At 34.0% G+C, this 20,004-nt stretch overlaps 1 protein-coding gene across 1 annotated transcript in view; it reads left to right on the top strand.

The window, feature by feature from the left end:
- Positions 1-20,004, top strand: part of FOXP2 (forkhead box P2) — a 579,029-nt gene that overhangs the window by 400,272 nt on the left and 158,753 nt on the right. Inside the window, exon 4 of the mRNA XM_054725917.1 lies at positions 10,434-10,523. Coding sequence (XP_054581892.1) covers positions 10,434-10,523 — 90 coding nt within the window. The remainder of the gene's footprint in view (positions 1-10,433; positions 10,524-20,004) is intronic.

The following is a 20,004-nucleotide window of genomic DNA, read 5'->3' as shown; positions in this document are numbered from 1 at the left end:
CATTACATCATATTTTCTCTCCTAGTTGCACAATAAAATATATACATGTATTTTATTTTGAAGGCTTTTAAAAAACTGAAGATAACCGTTGGTTGTTGCTGTCGTGTTTTTCAGAATGCACAATAGCACACCACCTATTGCTGTGATTGGAGGTGCCAGGCCTGTTGGCCAGGTTAAAAGTTTAGAGAGAATCTGACTGGGCAGTGATGACTTGCGCTTGCAGCCGTGGAAAAGTAGGCAGCTCCTTATCTGGTCCGGCGGCAACATTGCAGAAGACACTCACGTATTTAAGTCACCAGTGTCTGTGGGAGCACATGTCATGCTCCAACACCATTTTAAATATCCATGTTTACTCCACCAGCTCTATTTCTCAGTACAGGGATAGAAAAGTGAGGGATCACCTTGTTTCTCCGGCAATTTCAGTCTCTCTCTGAATAACCACCCTTCCTTAGCTTCCTGAGTTGAGACCATCATTGAGAACTTTCTCCTCTTCCTATCGCTGCATGGCAACGTTACCTCTCCTCCCCTCAACCTGTCACCGAGGCTGATGTTTCTGCTCCCACAAAGCTTTCATTTACTCCAGATGCTCCAGTTGGGCCCTTTCCATCCCCTTTAGTGGCTTTCTCAAGTCTGTGTTACAACTTTAGTTTCTCCTGATCTATTAGCTCATCATCACGTTTTCTTTATTTGAAACAACAAACGAACCAAAGTCCTCAAACCAGAGTCTCTTTTATTTTGGTCTCCACAGAATTTATAAAAGAACTAGAGGCCTGGTGCATGAAATTTGTTCATGGGAGGAGGGAGTCCCTCAGCCCAACCTGCACCCTCTCCAATCTGGTCCAATCTGGGAGCCCTTGGGAAATATCCAACTGGCAGTTGGACATCCCTCTCACAATCTGGGACCTCTGGCTCCTAAACACTCACCTGCCTGCTTGCCCTAACCACTCTGCCTGCCTGCCTTATCCCCCTAAATGCCCTCCCCTACTGGTCTGATCACCCCTAGCTACCCTCCCCTACCAGCCTGGTCACCCCTATTAACTTTTTTTTTTTAATCTTATCCCCTTCACACACAATTGTATTTGACTTCCTTATTGGCTTCTCCCTCTCACACAATTTTTTTCTCTCTCCTTTATGTAACACTTTTTCCTACTGACTCATCATTTATAAACTTTTCTTTCCTCCTCATTTCCTACTTCTGTTTCTTTACCCTTCTTCCCATCTTTCTCCTACTCTTCCTCCCTCCCCACATTCCTTCTTTCCTTTATCTTTACCCCTCTCCTCCCTCCCCTTTTCCTTCTTTCCCACCTTAATTTTTTTCTTCACTTCCTCCCTTGGACCTGCTTTGCTTCCTCCCCCATTTCTTCCTTCTTCCCATTCTCCTTTTAAGCTCTACCAGCTCCCCTTTAAAACTTTTCTTCCCTCCTTTTTTCTCTCTCATCCTACCTTTCCCATACATTCTTCTCTACTTACTTCCACTGTTTTAATATCTATCTATCTAGCTGCCTAATTACTCATTATCATTTATCTGTTTTTTTCTCACTCCTACTTTTAAATCTGTCCCCAGTACACAACTATACTTGATTTTCATTATAGCTCCTATAGTTCACTCATACATCCTCTTTTCTTCTTTAACTCTGCTCTCTACTGACTCCTTTATAAAGTTCTTCCCTCCCTTCTTAAAGCTTCCATTTGAGGGGGCATTAACCCCAGCCCAGGGCTCAGCCCTGGCCAGGTGCTCGCTGCACCCCCTTCCCCAGCCTCCCCACCACCGTCCTGCTCCCATTCCCTGCCCGGGACACCCGGCCCAGCAAGGGTGGCCGAGGCCCGCACGGCCCGGGTGCTGCTGCTGACACAAAGCAGGAGTGCCTCCACCCAGAAGGCCTCGGACTGCCCACCACTCCATCCCGGACCCATGGGTGCCTCCCCGCCAATAGCCTGCATCGGGGACCACTGCCCTCCTCCCACATATGGGCGGGGCTCCCGCCCTGCACCTTGCTGGGTGCACCTGCTCCCTACCCCCACAGTCGTCACACCCTCCGAAGTGGAGCCCCACGTTTCCTTCCCTTTTCTATTCCTGTGTCTTTTTCTTGTTCCCTTTTTGTATTTCTGTTTCTCCTCTAGGCCTGTCTGCATGCAGGCCTGCCTTCCTCTCCCTCTCCTTTCTTATCCCCTCCTATCGTATCCTATCCTACCCTACGCCTTGCAGCTGCCTGAGCAGAGAGCAGAGATGCAGCCTGCTGATCTGGTCATGACGTGATGCTGTAACGGATAATTTGCATATTTCTCTATTATTAGTATAGATTGTTTGTATTCATGGAAAGGTTTTCCTCCATTTATTCCCCAGTAATTGTGTGCAATCTAACTTCTAATTCAATACTCTGTAGAACCAATAGGTTATGAAAATGATCAGATCATTTAAGAACTTTCATTAACCTCTTTGGGTTTTTGGTGTTTGAGAATACCACCATCTTCTTTCTACAAAATTTTGTCTAATATTTTCTTATTTCCTTTTTTTTCAAGCTTTATTGAGATACAATTGACATCACAATTCTTTCATTTAAATATTTACCAGCTTTAATGAAGCATAATTTACATACCATACAACTTATCCTTTTCAAGTATACAATTTAGTGGTTTTTAGTATATTCACACTCCCCATTCTGCTTGGCAACAACTAATTTATTTTTTGTGTCTATGGATTTGCCTATTAAGGGCCTTTCGTATAAAGAATTATACAATGTGTAGTCTTTATGACTGTCTTCTTTCACTCAGCATAATTCTTTAAGGGTTCATCCATGCTGTAGAATATATCAGTGCTTCATTCTCTTGTATGGCTGAATAATATTTCACTCGGTGGAAAGACTGCATTTTGTTTATTCATTTATTTATCAGTTGATAGATATTTTGGTTGTTTTTACTTTTTGGTTATTAGGAGTAAAGGTGTTATGTACAACTGTTTGTGTGGACAAGTGTTTTTATTCCTCTTGGGTATGTATCTAGGAATGAAATTGCTGGCTCATGTAATAATCCTAGATTCAACATTTTTCCAGAGGTCTTTTTTACTTCAGTGACTAAGCTCTCCTCTCCATTCATTGTCTTTCATTTTTACTTATCTCCTAATGTCCTCTCAACAAAATGTAGATGTTTTTCAAGTTTTGGGCCTTGAGTCTTCTCCTCTCTTCATTCTCTTTATCAGAAATCTAATACTATCCCTCTGTCTTATTAGCTAACCTCTTACTTTCAGGAATCCTTTGCCAGCCTGATTACCCTCAATCTAGAGCTCTGCATTATTAGTATCTATTAAAGAAAAGTCTTAGCTATTCTGCCAGCAGGCAAACAACAGCATCATCTCTCCAAAATCATGGTTTTATAATCTGATTTTCCCCTTTTCAAAGTGGCACAACTATTTCCCAGTTATCCTTGACTTAAAATTCTGAAGTCATTATTTATTCCTTCCTAGATTTTACTCCATACCCAGTTACTAAGTCCTGCCAGTTATACTTCTACATTCCTTTTGTGACTCTTATATTCAACTAAAGTGATTCTTATTACCCTTATTATCTTACTTGGACAGTTACATATACCTATTCATTGGTTTTTCTATCTCATATATTTTCTTCCTCTTTTCATCACTTATCATTTACCCTTCACAACATTACTTCAATATTGTCCTGACCTATGTTTATTCCCATCATTTCCAGATTCAGTGCCATTTGTCTCTTACTTTTCAATAATATCAAGACCTTTTACCACTTATTGTTTAGTTAATTCATAATTAGCTCCAACCAACCAACCTGTCTCAGGATGTTTCTAGCTCCTAATCCAGGGGTCCTCAAACTTTTTAAACAGGGGGGCCAGTTCACTGTCCCTCAGACCATTGGAGGGCCGGACTATAGTTTAAAAGAAACTATGAACAAATTCCTATGCACACTGCACATATCTTATTTTGAAGTAAAAAAACAAAACGGCAAAAACACCCGCATGTGGCCCGCGGGCCGTAGTTTGAGGACGCCTGTCCTAAACCAATAGCATGCTCTATCCAATATAAATTCTTTTCATTGTTTATGACCCCACATTTTCTTTCATTTTCTTTGCTTCAACCTAAGATGGCCAACTTCTGCCATCTCCACAAGATGATCCATTTTCCCTATAAGTTGAGCCCAAATGTTATTTCCCTATAAAAAAATTTATCTGAACTCCCCAAATGAAAAAAAAAAATTTTATTTTACTTATAGACTCCTGAAATGTTTTAAAAACATTTGTATGGCTTTTGGACATCCAACTAGATGTTTCTTAATGGATGGTAAGCTCACCCCATACGCAATGCTTAGTTCTTTGCTTGGTACTGGAACATACTTGCAAAAAAGAAATTTTACTTACAAGTAATTTTTGGTATGTTTTATTTTTACAGATAATTTTCCCAATGCCACCTCTTTTGCAATCTTTTCAATTGCAGGGGAAATCCAGAATATAGGATTTAAATAATAGTTTACTTGTAGATATAATTTCTTAGCATGTATTTTCAGTTAATATCTAATATGTCAATTTAAATTATGACAGTAATGAATCTTTAGTCCTTATAGAAACAAAAGATGACTATTGGTCTTATAATGAGAAAAATATCTGTTAAAGTATGTGAGAAACAAAAATAAATCTAAAGTAATTTGAGAAGAATAACAAAATATTTTATAGCAGAAAGGGAAACAATGGAGAAAATTCACATAAACCATGTCATTTATGGAACATGTACCACAAAAAATAGGTGTTTTAAGACTATTAATTTTAATAAAATTAGTTCAAATTTTAATAAAATTTGTTACCTTTTATACTGGGAATTTTAAAGTTGGGTAGAATTCCTTAATATGTGAACAAGAATTGTATTTAGTATTGCTATAGATTATATTAATTTTCTTTATAGGTATTCTATTAGAAATTTATTATCATTAGCAAAATAATGATGAAAATAAAGATATGAATACCAGACTACTTAGTATTATTTTCTGCAGCCTATAGAATGTCAGCTCTGAGGAAGAGAATTTATTTATCCCATTGAACTGAATGTATGACTTTAGACCTGAAAAAACAAAACCTGTCTTAGACATTATTTAGTTAGCTCACAGGCTTATTTTGTGGGAGAGTTTCTGAGGTCATCTGGAAGTTTGGAGATATACTGGGATATACTGAGTACTGGGTTTGGATTTGAACCTTAAGAACTTTGTTATAAATTCTGAGGATGATTTGAGGATCCATTCCATCACATATTCAGTATTTTGATGGTCTCTATTTTGGATTTACCTCATGAATGCTAAGCCAAAATAGCCTGCCATTTGAATGGTAAATAGGATGCTTTACCATGAATTTCTCACTCTTATTATAGTACCATAAAGTAAATGATCTTAGCTTCTCAGTTTGGCCTCCATAGTGGTTCTCAATATAAACACCATATAGCCACACATTTATTCTTTAACTTTATGTAAAATACACTGTAAAACAAAAATAATTATTTTCAAAAATATTTTCTAGTAATTAGCTTCCCTCCCAAACAAATTTAGTCTAATTATGTATCAGGCATGATAAAATGAAAGGTCAATAGCTACAGATGCATCATTTCACTCTGATAGATTGCTGTTTGAAAATAGGTTATGACAATTAGATGATTAATTTTCTTCTATTAAATAGCATTATGAGACTTATGATTACATTTATCAGTAAATTCTTTTTAGTGGGAACATAATATGAGGAGAGACCAAACAGAATAGGAATTAATATCCTTTGTGAAGGATCTGAAAAATACTTTTTAACAACCACAATTGTGAAAATACTTAGAAAATGACATTCTGTTGGAAAACTCATGTTTTGTTCATCATTTAAAGTAACATGTTAAAGATGTCATATGTGAGTATGAAGAGAAAAATTCTGGATGTCCTGCTGGCAATTTTTTGTTGTTGTTGTCCTGGTTATCTGCAAAGTATACACCCCTTGTCAGTATAACTAGGGAGTGCCTATGTAAACATTCTTGTTTCGCCTGTTCCACATAATCATTTCTTGTATCACATTTCTTCTAACCTCGCTATCTGAAACCAATTACAGGAGATCCATTTGGGCTGCATCTGTTTTCATAAAAAGCCTAGGCAGCAGTGTTTTTCTCAGAGATGAATATCAACATCAAATATGCTTCTGAGTGCTTTGTTATTTATGTTTCAGAGAGATTTTGTGGCCTTCAGCTCTCAAGAATGTGTCATGCTGTGCTGTTTATACATTGAAGATATTAATGGGTGTAGATGTCATTTTTCATTTTAATGTCTCAAATGCAACAGGCTGATAGGTTAAGCATTCCTATTTTTATGGGGAGAGATATGAGTGATGTCTGTTTTCCCCCCAAATATACATATATTTACTTTGAAAAAAAAAGTTATTTATAAACCTTAGAGTACTCAACATTTTTGGTTTAACTGGGCTTTTCTAAGCTATTCACAAACAATTTTATTTCTGTGTTTTTCAAGATGAAAAAAAAAAAGTAATGTTTTCAGTGTTCCTCAAGAAGAAAAACAAAGGTTTTTCACTCGTATTTCTCATAATAACCTACTTATTAGAATTATTCTTTTTCTATGAGGTTCATAATGAGCATAAAGTTATTACTACTATAGAAGGGTAATAGGCTTAAACTTTACTTTTCTTAAACATTTGTGCTTTATTTGAAATTACACAGTAACTATTAAGAATGGTGTTTTTAATAAATATTTTAGAGCAAAATGCACTTAATTCTGGAAAACGTGCATTTCCACACCCTTGCAGCCTAAAAACAACAACAAAAGTATATGTTTAATCTATTATACAGCTTTTTATTCTTTTCAAAATATTTAGTTTAATCAGATTCCAAGTTTAAAACTGTCCTATCTTAGTTTTCTTTAGCTTTCCTATAAGTAAATTACCTCATTAAGGAAAGTGTACTCTCAATTTAAAACAAATTTGTTTTTGGAAACTAGATAGGTTTGGCTGCCTTTAGAAACCTCCTTCTTGGTCATTGGAATCAGGCTCAGACAACATTAAAGAAAGATTTGTAAACAAACATCTTTTGCCCTTTGTTCTAGATTAACTTTTTGTTTTTGCGGAGAGTGATCGTATAAATACTTAAATAGCTCATAGAACTTTATGAATGATCCTGGTATATAAAATTTCTATTTACCAATTTAAGTGGACAAATGATTTGCAAATTAATATTCTATGTAATTTGACATCTAACACCTTCTATTAATGGAAATGTTAGCTCATAATCTTTCATCTTTTGAGTAGCTACAATAATAAATTGCAAAGATGAACTAAAAGTGTCTAAGCAATTGTTTACTGAAATTAAGTCCTAAAGTGTTATCCAGAATACTGGAAATTAAAAATGTCATGTAATGCCTGCAGTTGAAATGCAAACTGCAAAAGATTTATGCTTAAGAGTTTCTAATCATTCCTGATCTCTAGGAATTGTTTTTTGTTCTCCCACCTCTCAGTTTACTATGGCAAATCTCTACTGCTGCAAAAAGAATGTTGAAATAGGCAAGATGTTCTTTTTCATAAGCTTTTGTATTGAAAGATTATCCTTGACTGTTTCAAAGATAAATGTAAATGCATATGCAAACCACATACTTTAAAAGTAGAAGCGTAATTTAGCCGAATAGCTTGTGGCCTTCTATTATTAGTAGTATTCTTTTAACAACAGTGCACATGTATCTGTTTGGCTGGCAATATTTTCATGAGCTGCAATTCTAATATGTCTAATTTTCTAGTGTCTTTCTATAGCTATTGGGCATTGCATATATTCATTCCATTGGGTTACTTGTTTGGGTTGAGTTGACTGGATGTAATGCAGAAATTGATAGGTTTTTGGACTTGACAGACGAGAGTCTGAGATTCTGACCAGACTCTCTTACTGCTTTGTGACTTTAATCAAGTTATTATAGTATTGGTTCTTTGATTACTTGTCTACAAAATTTGAAAACTAGGATAACCGACTTCTAAGGTGTGTTTTTTCCAGCTTTGGAATTTTTCAGTTTATGACTAATAACTGGTCAAATGATTGGAGTGTTACAGGCCTGTAGCACCCCATCATGTCTTCGTAGACTATGTGATGAAGTCCAACACAAGGATGGTGGGAACACTTAGCCATAAAAATGACATATATTCTGTAATAGTTTTTCTATTCAAACATTTACAAATTGAAAACATAAAATATTATATTGTAGTTCCCTCTTTAAGTTTCTGATAAATGGGTATGCCCTCTTGTCATACATTCTCCTTTGCTAGAGTTTTCTTCGTTGCCATCTAACAGTTCCTTTGACAGAACAGACAGTAACCCACACTGGGAAGTACTCTGGCCTGGAAGCCTGGACACTGTGAACAAAGCACAGGCCTGTTTTCCCCATTTGCTAAAATGAAGAGGTCTGTTTCAATGAGTTCAACTTCAAGATTCTGAACTACCCTTATTAGAATCCTTGAAAAATAGTAAACAACTACAGAACTAAATATAACCTAAATAAGCCTGAGTATATGCAAAATAAACTAAGGACCTCAAACGGGAAAACAATTATATGAAAAACATTAGGCAAATTTTGTGTGGATTTGGTACCAAAAGGAAAAGTAATTGATTACTTTTCAAGATTTTCACATTGACACAGCCTAAATCAGTGGTAATTTCCATTTGAAAAAAAATATATAATTTGTAGTTAGTTTTTAAGTTGTGATTTAAACAGAAAATAATATTGTTGGACTATCAAGTGAAATTTTTCAAACTGAGTTTTGTGATAAGTGTTTATGGAATTAATTTTTATTTGGTCTTTTATTCACACTGAACTTTATTACAAAATTGCCTAAGTTCACTGGAATGTTTCATCCTTAGAAGCATTTAGGTTGACTTGTGATTACTTGAAAATTTTAAAATAAGAAAAAAGGAAGATTTTTTGAGGGCGCATGTTTCCAAAAAGTGTGCTTTACAAACCACGCAGGATCCTGCTATGGGAAGATAAATCAATGTTGTTAGGAGATGGTGCGAGTGCATTCAGTTTGTTTACTTTGGTTTCTATGTCTGCCTGCCTTCTCAGAAAACTTGCTTGGAGCCAGACTGTAGCAGCCCTCCTTTCTGTCTTTTCATAATTGATCAGGGGATGACTGCCTTCCCTGAGGGTTAAGACATGGCAACTTTTTCTGTTTGCTCAGCATCTCAATGCAGTAGTTCAAACATTGTTCACACCAGCTGGCAGTGTAATGCCATATGCACATCTTGTCAAAGCAACTGTTGTCATGGATACTAGAAACTCTTAAAAACCATATCATTGATTCCAATGGAAATTGTACTTTTTTCTGCTTAGAATCTTAATTATTATAGAAGAAAATTAATCTAAAATATTTTCCCCTTCTTGAAAACTTTATCACATATTCTAAAACAGCGAATAACAAAGGAAAGAAGTGATTTATTTTAGTTTCATGTGTTGGAAAATTTCATCATTAATGTTCATTGAACTCAGTTGTTGAGAGAAAAATAAGTTTGTACAGTAGAGGCTCTTAAAGTATTTTTTAATTAGTTTATACTGTTCACCTTTCAAACATCTCAATATGTGCATTTATGTTGTTATGGCAGTAGTTTTTATATTAATTTATATAGTATAATGGCCAAACTGCCTCTCTTCCAGCAAATGAAATGCTTACATTAATTTCTTATGTTAAGTTTTATTTTCTTGAGTTGGAAAGAAACCATAAAAATAAATGAAAACATCTATTTTGATTGGTGTTCTATCACACATAGAAATAAACCTGATTGGTTGAGTGGTAATTTCTTTGTTCTCTGATTTTGCTAAGAATGTAAATGAAAACCACTCAATTTTATTTGGCATTGAAATTGCACTTTATTTTGTCAAAGGACAGGTTTCTTCTTGAATTGCAATGGCAAAAAAAAGTATTTTAAATCTTTAGTGAAAATCCTTATTAATTCACTTTCAAGATAATCTGATGTCGATTTGTCAAATTTAATTACAGCTTCCGGTAACACTTGAAGTCTACTGCTTTTGATTCAAAATTGTAATATGAAAATACAAATTGGATGATAATTTAAAAGGGAGTGAGCATTATAGTTGAACATTCAAAGACAAGTTCCTTGTGGAAATGAGATTATTGATGCAGTTTGTGATATTTTTCCTTTTTGAGCACTTTAAACAAATTAACTTTATTTCCTGCAGGATAAAAACCATCTCTGTGGTTTTAAGTAAATTTGTATATGCGTGTTATGTAAATTTTTTCACATTAGAAAAAAATAATATTTAATGATTTTCTCTAGAAAGGAGGGTTGGATGGGGTTCTGATACATTGAAGCTTATTACTATTAATCAGGGAATAACTGATCCTCAATTTACCTTTAACAAAATATTTAGATGTTGCTTCCTTTTTACTTCCAGGCTCTCCAAGCAGCAAGACAACTTCTCTTACAGCAGCAAACAAGTGGATTAAAATCTCCTAAGAGCAGTGATAAACAGAGACCACTGCAGGTAGGTAATGTATTTCTGTCCTTGGGGTCTTATTTGAAAAACATACTTATTATGAGAACAGAAATGCAGACTCAGTTGTATACATACAGAAAATTTTTATGTTTGCCTATGTAGATAATTTCCATTCAAAAAGAGAATTCACTTTATCTTCTTGAAAGAGAAAGAAAGAATTTTCTATTAGCATAGATTTCAAAAGTTTACAAGGTCACTTATTGCAAAAATGATGTAGGAACCACAGTTGGTATATGTAGGCATAAAAGTTTTGCATTAAACTTCTTTCTGGGATTTTAATGGAATTTAATGCACAAACAGTAAAAATATGGAATTTCTTTCTTAAAAGCAAATCATAGTAAAATGATATGGAGTAAAACAAAGCAGGCTTAGACAACCCTTCTGTAGTTGTATTCAAGTGACAAATGCAGAAAACCTCCCATTTTGTCAGAAAAACTGAATTCGCCATGGAGTTATTGCTGTTGCTACAGTACATGCTGGAGTTTGTTGTCCTGACTCACTATGTTTGTCCTGTGGAACTGATAGTATGTATGTCGTTTAAAGTAACTTTTTCTTACATAATATAATCATTGTTTTATTTAGTCTCAACAGGAATATTTAGGGCATTTTCTCCAAGAAATAAACATTTTCAGGGTGCATTTTAAAAATATTTGGAAGGTATACAGAGATGCATAAAACATCTTTCGAAATGTTTATCAGCTCTGTTGGAGGATAAGCAATGCTTTTTAAAATCCAAGTTACATACATGTCTAATAGGGCAAGCTTAGTTTTTTTCAAAAAAGTAAACGTTTTTCTTGTTGCTTTAACAAAACTATCTTGAAAATTTTTATGGCCTAGCTGTCTGTTTTCCTTTGTAGGTGTACTCCCAGATGTTAGTAACTAAGTCTTACATGATGGCCTTCTGACAGAGAATTATAGGCTACTGATGAACACGATCCAGAAACTGCTTATTACCTAAAAACTGGATTAATTTATGGTCCCTAGACAGATTTGAGATGAGAATATATTTTCTTAGGAACAAACCCATTTTGGGGGAGTGGGTGGGAAGAAGGGGGAATTGGGGATGAGGCATGCCTTTTAACAAAGTAAAGTACAGATGTCTGCCATGATTGTATGTGAGTTATACTGAAACAGTCTGAGTTTAATATTCATCTTAATTTTTTCTCTTTTAAAATAAATTTCACATTCTTTTGTTTTAACTAATCAGTAATTCTGTAGTGAGGCATTTCACTTACCATCATATACTTCCCTAAGTAATAATTGTGATTTGAGCATTTCCATTGAGTTATCTGATTCCATGAGAGCCTCTCCATACGTTTACGTGACAAAGAAAATTTTACATAGAAGTCACAGAAGATAGCTAACGAAATATTTATCCTCACTATGGCTTCAAACTGGGAATTTTGCTTTCTTGTTGGTATAGCAAAGGAGGTTTAGATGCTGGCAGCATAAGCCAAAGGTAGGAAAGAGTTTACTGTTTTTAATATCTGAAAGAGACTATACATATTGTCCTAATTCTATCTTATTGTGTCTCTTGACCAATTAGACCAAGTAGTTATACCTTTCTCTCCAAAGCTAAGTCAAGTAGGAGTTTATTTATTGATGGTTACCAGGATATTTCTGGAAAGAATGTCTGGGCTTAAATTTTTCTATTTTCTCTTTTTGTTGTATTGGAAGGCAAAATTTGGCTATACTTTGTTTAACCAAAATATTAATTTTCTTGGCAAAACACACACACACACTAATATGGGAATAGTTATGACTCTAAAGTGATAAATTGTTGCTCATGTACCAATGTATAAATAAAATTTCGAGCCTAAGTCCTCAATTTTGTTTTTATTATAAAACGGTGATTAAAAATTTACAAATAACTTTTAACAATTTCAGTTGCTAACCATTGCTATAGTTTTTTATGTCACTTATCATTAGTGTTTTGTGATTCATATTAACACAAATAAATCTTGACTATACAGATATAAAACTCTAGAATTTTATTATTCTTTTGTAATTTTAATAGGATCTCATGCCAAAATGTTATAGGAATGAAAAGTTGGTTTTTAAGAATAAGGATTTAGAATAATGACTGAAGACTTATTTGTTCACCAAAATATACACCACAGTTAATATCATGTGATTCTACATTTTTAGTATTTTGTAGTACCTGATAAGCTTTGCAACTGGAAACATGCTGGGATTGCATAAAAAATTTAATAAAAAACCGAATAGCATTTTATACTAGCTTACACATGTTGTCAATAGGGGATATTAAATAATACTTATTTTTGCATCTGCAAATATAATTTAACATGAGTTGCACTATGTATTTGCCACTTGTGTTAAAGAAAAGTATAGAATATTTTTGCTAATTATAAATATTTAATATGAAATTAGCACTTTAAAACTTTTATGATTCTATCACAGTCTAGTTCTTTTTTTAAAATATATTTTTATTGATTTCAGCGAGGAAGGAAGAGGGAGAAATAGAAATATCAATGATGAGAGAGAATCATTGATTGGCTGCCTCCTGCATGCCCCATACTGGGGTCAAGCCTGCAAACTGGGCATGTACCCTTACCTGGAATCGAACCTTGACCTCCTGGTTCATAGGTCAATGCTCAGCCGGGCTTTTTTTCTACTTGACTGTTTAATCAATCTTTCATAAGAGTTGGTGTAGATTATCTTTTAGATTTAAAGAAATAAGTGAAAATGTTTCAAAATCTGCACTTGTAAGGCAAGTTATTTGGTGCTAATAATAGATCATGCTGGTTAGAGGACCAAAAGAGATATGTGATTTTCATTTTAATATATAATTTTTATGGATAACTATTTTATAAAGTTTGAAAGAAAAATACAGATTTTAGAAAAATATTTTGATGGCTCAAGTCACAAGAACAATATTTGTTGCTTGTTATACTCAACTGAATTTCTTTTAAATGTTGAAAAGTGGTAGCCAGATTTGAAGTGTGACATGGCAGAGAGTCTATTTCTAGCAGACTAGTATTTATCTACTATTACTTTTTTCATTTACATTTTTCTTGTTTTTCTGCTACAGATGGCATAGATATTAGCATAACTAGTGTAAAATTGAAAGAAAAATCACATCTAATGAGCATACCGATTGTAGTAGTGATTTCACTTTCATATATAGATATCTGAATATATGTATTTGAAACATGTTTACATATTAATTCATTGCATGAAACACCACTTAAATAGGGCCAATCAGTTAATGTATTGATTAATGACATATTAGATGATTAACATAAAATGATTGTGATGCAGATTGGAGCTGATATTAAACTAAGCATTTCCAGATTTTTCTTTTTTACATTTTTACTATGTATCTCAGAAAATCAAACCCTAAAATGAATATGGCCTCTTATCTGAATTTACTTTACTTATCTATATCTACTCCTAGCACGTCCTAGACATGATATACCCATAGTGGTCCATAATGACGAAAGTCAGCCAAAGAGAATATGTAATGCTTTCAATTTCATGAAATGAATTTCCTGATTGAAAAGAGTAAATTCATATTGTTTTATGCCCACATGCACACTTCCATAATCTGTAATTAAAAACATTTTGTAAAATACATTATCCATTTTCTAGCCTATGACAGATCTACTTAATTTAGTTTAGGTATGAAATTGGTCGCATTATTGTTCTTGTTACATTTACAGCCATGAGACAGACTTGTGGTTCTTCAACAGCTGTGCAGAGCAGAGACGTAAATTTAAGGTAAATGCCATTGCTTTGCTATCTTAGATGAATATTAATATATAACATTGTAATCACTTCCATTGTTGTAGATTAATATCTAATATAAGGTTCTCTTTTTCAATAGGCAATTTAAATTAATTTTAAAAATAATTCTGTGTTAGTTTAAGAATGGAGTACTTAAAAGCAAAAGTGAATTAAACTTAAGAATCTTATTCTGAGTCTGACACAAACTAGTAATATAGGTTTGAGGAAGTCACTCAACATCTTTAAAATATAGACATTGGGCTAACTGATGAATAAAATGGAATATTCTGTGATTAAAGATTTATTTCATTTTCTAATCCTCACCCAAGGATATGTATTTTATTGATTTTAGAGAGAGAAGAAAGGAGAAAAAGAGATAGAGAGAAACATGGACATGAGAAAGATGAGAAACATCGATTAGTTGCCTCCTGTAAATGCCCAACCAGGGATCAAACCCACAACCTGGGTATGTGCCCTGACCAGAATCGAACTAGAGACCCTTTGGTTCCTGGGATGACATTCCAACCAACTGAGCCACATTAGCCAAAGTTTATTTCATTTTTTAAAACTAAGTGTTAGGTATCTTCCTTGAGAATAGCTGTACTTTGTTGGATATTAGCTTATGGGTTAAGGGTTATGTTTATGTATTTGTTTTTACTTACAAAGGACTTTAAAAACATACCATAGCAAAAAAATAATGCTTTGATATCAAAGTATTAAATCTTAGGTGTATGGAAACCATTGTGCAAGTATTAATTTATATAACATCTAAGTAAGTTTGTTTCGTTTAGTGCCTTGAAATAATTTCATAAATTGTTTTGAAGAAAAATCTAAGTTACACAAAGAATTATTTTACCTATATATTTACTATATATATATATATATATATATATATATATATATATATTTTATTGATTTTTACAGGGAGGAAGGGAGAGGGACAGAGAGCTAGAAATGTCGATGAGAGAGAAACATCGACCAGCTGCCCCCCGCACACCCCCCACTGGGGAGGTGCCTGCAACCAAGGCACATGCCCCCGACCGGAATTGAACCTGGGACCTTCCAGTCCGCAGGCCGACGCTCTATCCACTAAGCCAAACCGGCCTCGGCAATTTTACCTATATGTTTACTTTTAATAATCTACATTAAAATACATTGTCATAAAATACAGTTTAACAAATTTCTACCTTCCTCTAATTCTTCAGTGCAAAATGTTAAAATTATCAACAGCAGACAATCAATAAGTTCTGCAGCAAACTAATAAGTGTTTCTAAAACTTTCATTCTAGGGAAATAAAACCCAATAAAGTGCAAAATCTATAAATAATGAAGTTGAATGTATAAATAATAAAGATAAATATAACTTTGGGATATAGAATTGGGCATCAGTAAATATGTTTTAGGAAATTGTCAAAATGCACTTATACAGTGGTAATGAATGAATTTAAATATTTCCTTTTCAACATTAAGTTCTGGTTTCTAGTATAGAAGAATTAGAGAGAAGCAAAAACACATTCTGTTGCAAATACTGAAAGCAACATAATCAAGAAATTTGTGATATGGATTTGACTAGCTGCATAATACTAAGAAAAACATTTTAAAGATGTTTTTTGTTATCTATATTTTCTCTATCAAAAACAAGCAGTTAATCTAAAACACTGTTTTGTATCATACATTTTGAAAGAATTTAATTTAAAAACTCTTAACAAGGATAGACTATGCCTTGTGTGGTCCTGATTTTCCCATTCCAGTAAAAGAACATTCCCCTCCCCCCCACCTTTACTTTTGCTGAGAGAGAGAGAGAGAGAGAGAGAGAGAGAGAGAGACCGATTGGTTGTCCCACTTATTTTATGCATTCATTGGTTACTAAAGAACTGTTCTTAAAGGGCTGCATATAATAGGCAATTTTACAAGAATGTGATAGAATAAAATCTTTCTTAAAAATATTATGATGTTGCCACCTGTGGCCAGCTGCTCAAGGCTGACACCCTGTGGAGGACAGTCTAGGTTATCCAGTCTATCACTGCTGAGTGTGCTTGGGTGGAAAACGTGCATATGATCTAGGCGAAAGAACATATGTTTTTTATCTGAATTCTACCTTTGCCCTTAATTAGTAGGACTTTGGGTAGGGTAACTTGATCTCTTGGGGCCTGTTTTCCCATCTCTAAAATGGGAATGAGGATACTCACTTTGCAAGGTTGTTGTGAGATTAAAGAGAATATAATATGAAGTAAGCAGCATAAATCCTTGTGGTTCTGAAGTAGTATTTTCCCTTATGATCATCCTCAGGAAGTTTGTATTTAAGTTATGATAAACATTCTACCATATGGTTCCTTTTATTTGACTATAATTTTTATTATTTATGACTCACAATTTATAAGAAAGCAACAGTGAGTATTAGGTACTATTATAGTATCTTCCCCTCCTATAGACACACTCACAACTTGTATACTTTACACTAGCCTATCATAAACTTATATTTTAATGTTTGTTTGCTTTTTCTACTAGATTGTGAGCTTTATGACAGCAGGCAGCATGGTATCATATAGTATATTTTAGGGCCTATCACAATAACTGGTGAATAATAGAACTCAATAAATAATTGTTGAAACAATGAATGAGGAGGAGATTGTGCTGAGGGGAGACTGTACTGAGGGGAGTAGGTAGAAGGAAAACTCTTTCATTTGTTCAGTGTAAATTGATTATTTATCATATGTAATAGCTTCAGGGACTTATGATTTAGTTGAGGAGATAGTAAGGCTTATATACAAATGTCAGGTCACAGTGGATGTGCTATAGGAATGCAGAGGGCAGAAAGTGCTATAAGCATTAAAAAATAAAATATTCATTCTGGCCCAAGTGATCAGGGAAGGCTTGTGGAGAGGTAGCATCTCTGTTGAGCTTAAAGAAAGGGAATTTGGTAGATAGAACATTTTTAATGGAGATCTTTGAAAAGATGTCATCAAAGATGCAGAGATAGGACATTGTGAGGTCCAGTTTAACAGGCAAGAGTAAGTAATTTGCTTTGACCATCATAGAGATGTCATGCCAGAGGAATAATGAGGGTTTCAGGACTTTATCAACAGCTGTATAGAGATTGATGTGCCACACTAATGAGTTTGTACTTTATGGTTTAGATAGCAGGAGTTATTAAAGTTTTTTGATAAGAGAGTGATAAAATCAAACTGGTATTTTATAAAGATCTACTTCACAATGTGGCATGGGAATGGAGATTTCTGAAAAAATAATTTACAAAGAAGAGGTCAGTAGCATCCACAACTTTTTAGAGCAAGAAGAAAACAGGAGCAGAAGAAAGAAAAGAGGGGAAAAGAAGAATCAAATCAGCATTTGTTTTGTCAAGGAAGGTTAAGGAAAGGGAGGGTTTTGAAAAGATGGGACTTGTAAGCCATATCAAGAAAAGTCCCTGAGGATAAGCGTTTTCATGCATGCAGTGTTGAATTTCAACGTTGGTGATTTTTAATCCCCCTCTTTTTCATTTGCCATTAACTCTTAGGATCTCCAATATTAAAGTGATCAATAATCAATAATAAGTGGGGGGAAATCTTACTTTAGCATCATTGTTATATACAAAAAGGAGAATCAATAAATGTACTTTTGCTTCTCAGACTGCTCGGTCTCCAATAGTGTAAGTAAATGTATATTGCATTTGTAATACAGAGGGTTTCCATAAATTAAATATGGAAGAAAGCTGCTTTGTAGGAGGTCAAATTTCCTTTTTTCTTATTCAAGCACTCGCTTCTTTGTGTAATCCATTAGGATTTTAAGTATATATTTCCTTAATTTCTCTACCTTAACTAAAGGGAGCAGAAAAAAAGAAAGACACGTTCATAGTGGTAAGGGAGCTCTCCATAGGGTTTAAGACTTAGGCTGTGAATTTTGTCGTAAGATGTTGGGAGGTGTACAAGCTAAATCGAATGACAAAGTGAAGCATGTGATTAAAGAAAAAAAGTGAAATTACTTTGAAATTCACTTACATTTAAGGTTCATTGTGTTATCTCTGTGGATTCTATTCATGCCTTCCTGTCATCCCGCACTCTACATTTTACTTGGTTATCTTAAAATTTCTCTGCTAACGTCACCTTTTCTACTGCATTTTTCTTCCTTTATCATTCAGTTCTTTTTTTCTTATATAATCTTGTCCATTTTACCTAACCACTTCATTCCCATATTGAGAGGAGAGTAACTTTAAATGCCTTTAATTATTTAATTCTATCTTGGACCTAAAAGATATTCTAGCATATTATTTTACTAACAAAATAGCAAAACTGAGCTACTCCTTCGAATACAGTGTCCAATATTTAATTTTTATCTTGCCCCAAGATTCCTTCCCTTAATGCTGTTTTAAGTTTTAGTATGAAGACAAACTCTACTCTCAAATATCTCAATCCTTAGCAGGATTTGAAGAATTTCATTTAGTGCTAGAAATCTCTTGTTACTCGTGGCATTTATAGGTGACTCTGTTAAAGTTACCATCAGAATGTATTCATCACTTCTTAGATCCTTTTGTCAAACTTCCTAGAACACCTATTACAAAATGAATGTTCAAACTGGAAGTGGCAGGGATGACTATATTAAAAGGCCAGGGGTTTTTTTTTGGTCTTTTTTTTAAAGCAGTCTTAGGTGGTGCTGATTGTGATTATTTTAATAATCTGAATTTGGAAGCATGGCATTTGAAATGATCAAACAAAAGTGTAATACATTGTTCTTTTAAAAATATTTCATTCATCCTATCTTAATTTGAAAATAATATAAGCTTATTAAATGACTCAAACATTATTTTAAGTTAAATTATAGTTAGACACTAAGTTATTTTCCCAAAGGCACTTAATAAATATTAATACATTGCTATAGTATGGTAGATGTTTTTAAAGATGAAAATTAATTTCTTCCTCTGATTAGATGAAGAAGAAACCACTCATGAGAACTAATTGTAGTAGACTCTTGACATTCACAAGGCATGCATCCTGAAATCTTCATGAACCCTCAAATTCAGGAAATTCCCAGTTAAATAAAATGGAGAGGTCCTTATTCTGAATCAAGCTGCCATTGTAACAGTTAACCACTTGCCAACTTTTTATAACATTTACTTCATGATCAATGTCACCTTTTAAAATGAAACAATTGTTTTTATATCTACCTACATAGGTGAGACTAGGTAGAGAACAGAAAAGGTACATTAGCGATAGAACAGTGTAGAGGAGTGGATGGTTAGTTTATATGTGTGAGAAGCCAGTAATTTAAAGATTAGATGGGCCTCCCAGCACGCTTGATTCCATTTCACGTCTTGCCAAATTACAGAGGTGTAATGTCTTGGCATTTTGGGGTAATTCGAAAAAAATCAGACCACAGCTCTACTTTTGTGAATTTTAAAGGTCTGCACTCCTAGATCTTGCAATATAATATCTATGAAGGAAATCCAAAATGACCAAACAGGTTTCCCTTACCTTTCTTGATGATGTTTTATATGAAAAATAGAGAGAAGCACTCAATATTATTACTAATATTTTTCTCCTTCTTGGTTGTAAATCTCCAATGACATCAATAGATTACCTGGAGTACTCCTTAAGAGTAAAAGTTGCCTGGCATGGTTTTCAAGGGGATGGGGAAGGCAGTGTGTTGAGTATGAAGAGACCTCCCAGAAATTCAGTAATTCATTCTTTGACTATTGACTGGTTGTTCCAGACATTTTGAGCTTGGTATTT

Source organism: Eptesicus fuscus, chromosome 14 (assembly GCF_027574615.1).
Source record: "Eptesicus fuscus isolate TK198812 chromosome 14, DD_ASM_mEF_20220401, whole genome shotgun sequence".
Classification (NCBI taxonomy): Eukaryota; Metazoa; Chordata; class Mammalia; order Chiroptera; family Vespertilionidae; genus Eptesicus; species Eptesicus fuscus.
This window is presented reverse-complemented; position numbering and strand designations above follow the sequence as displayed.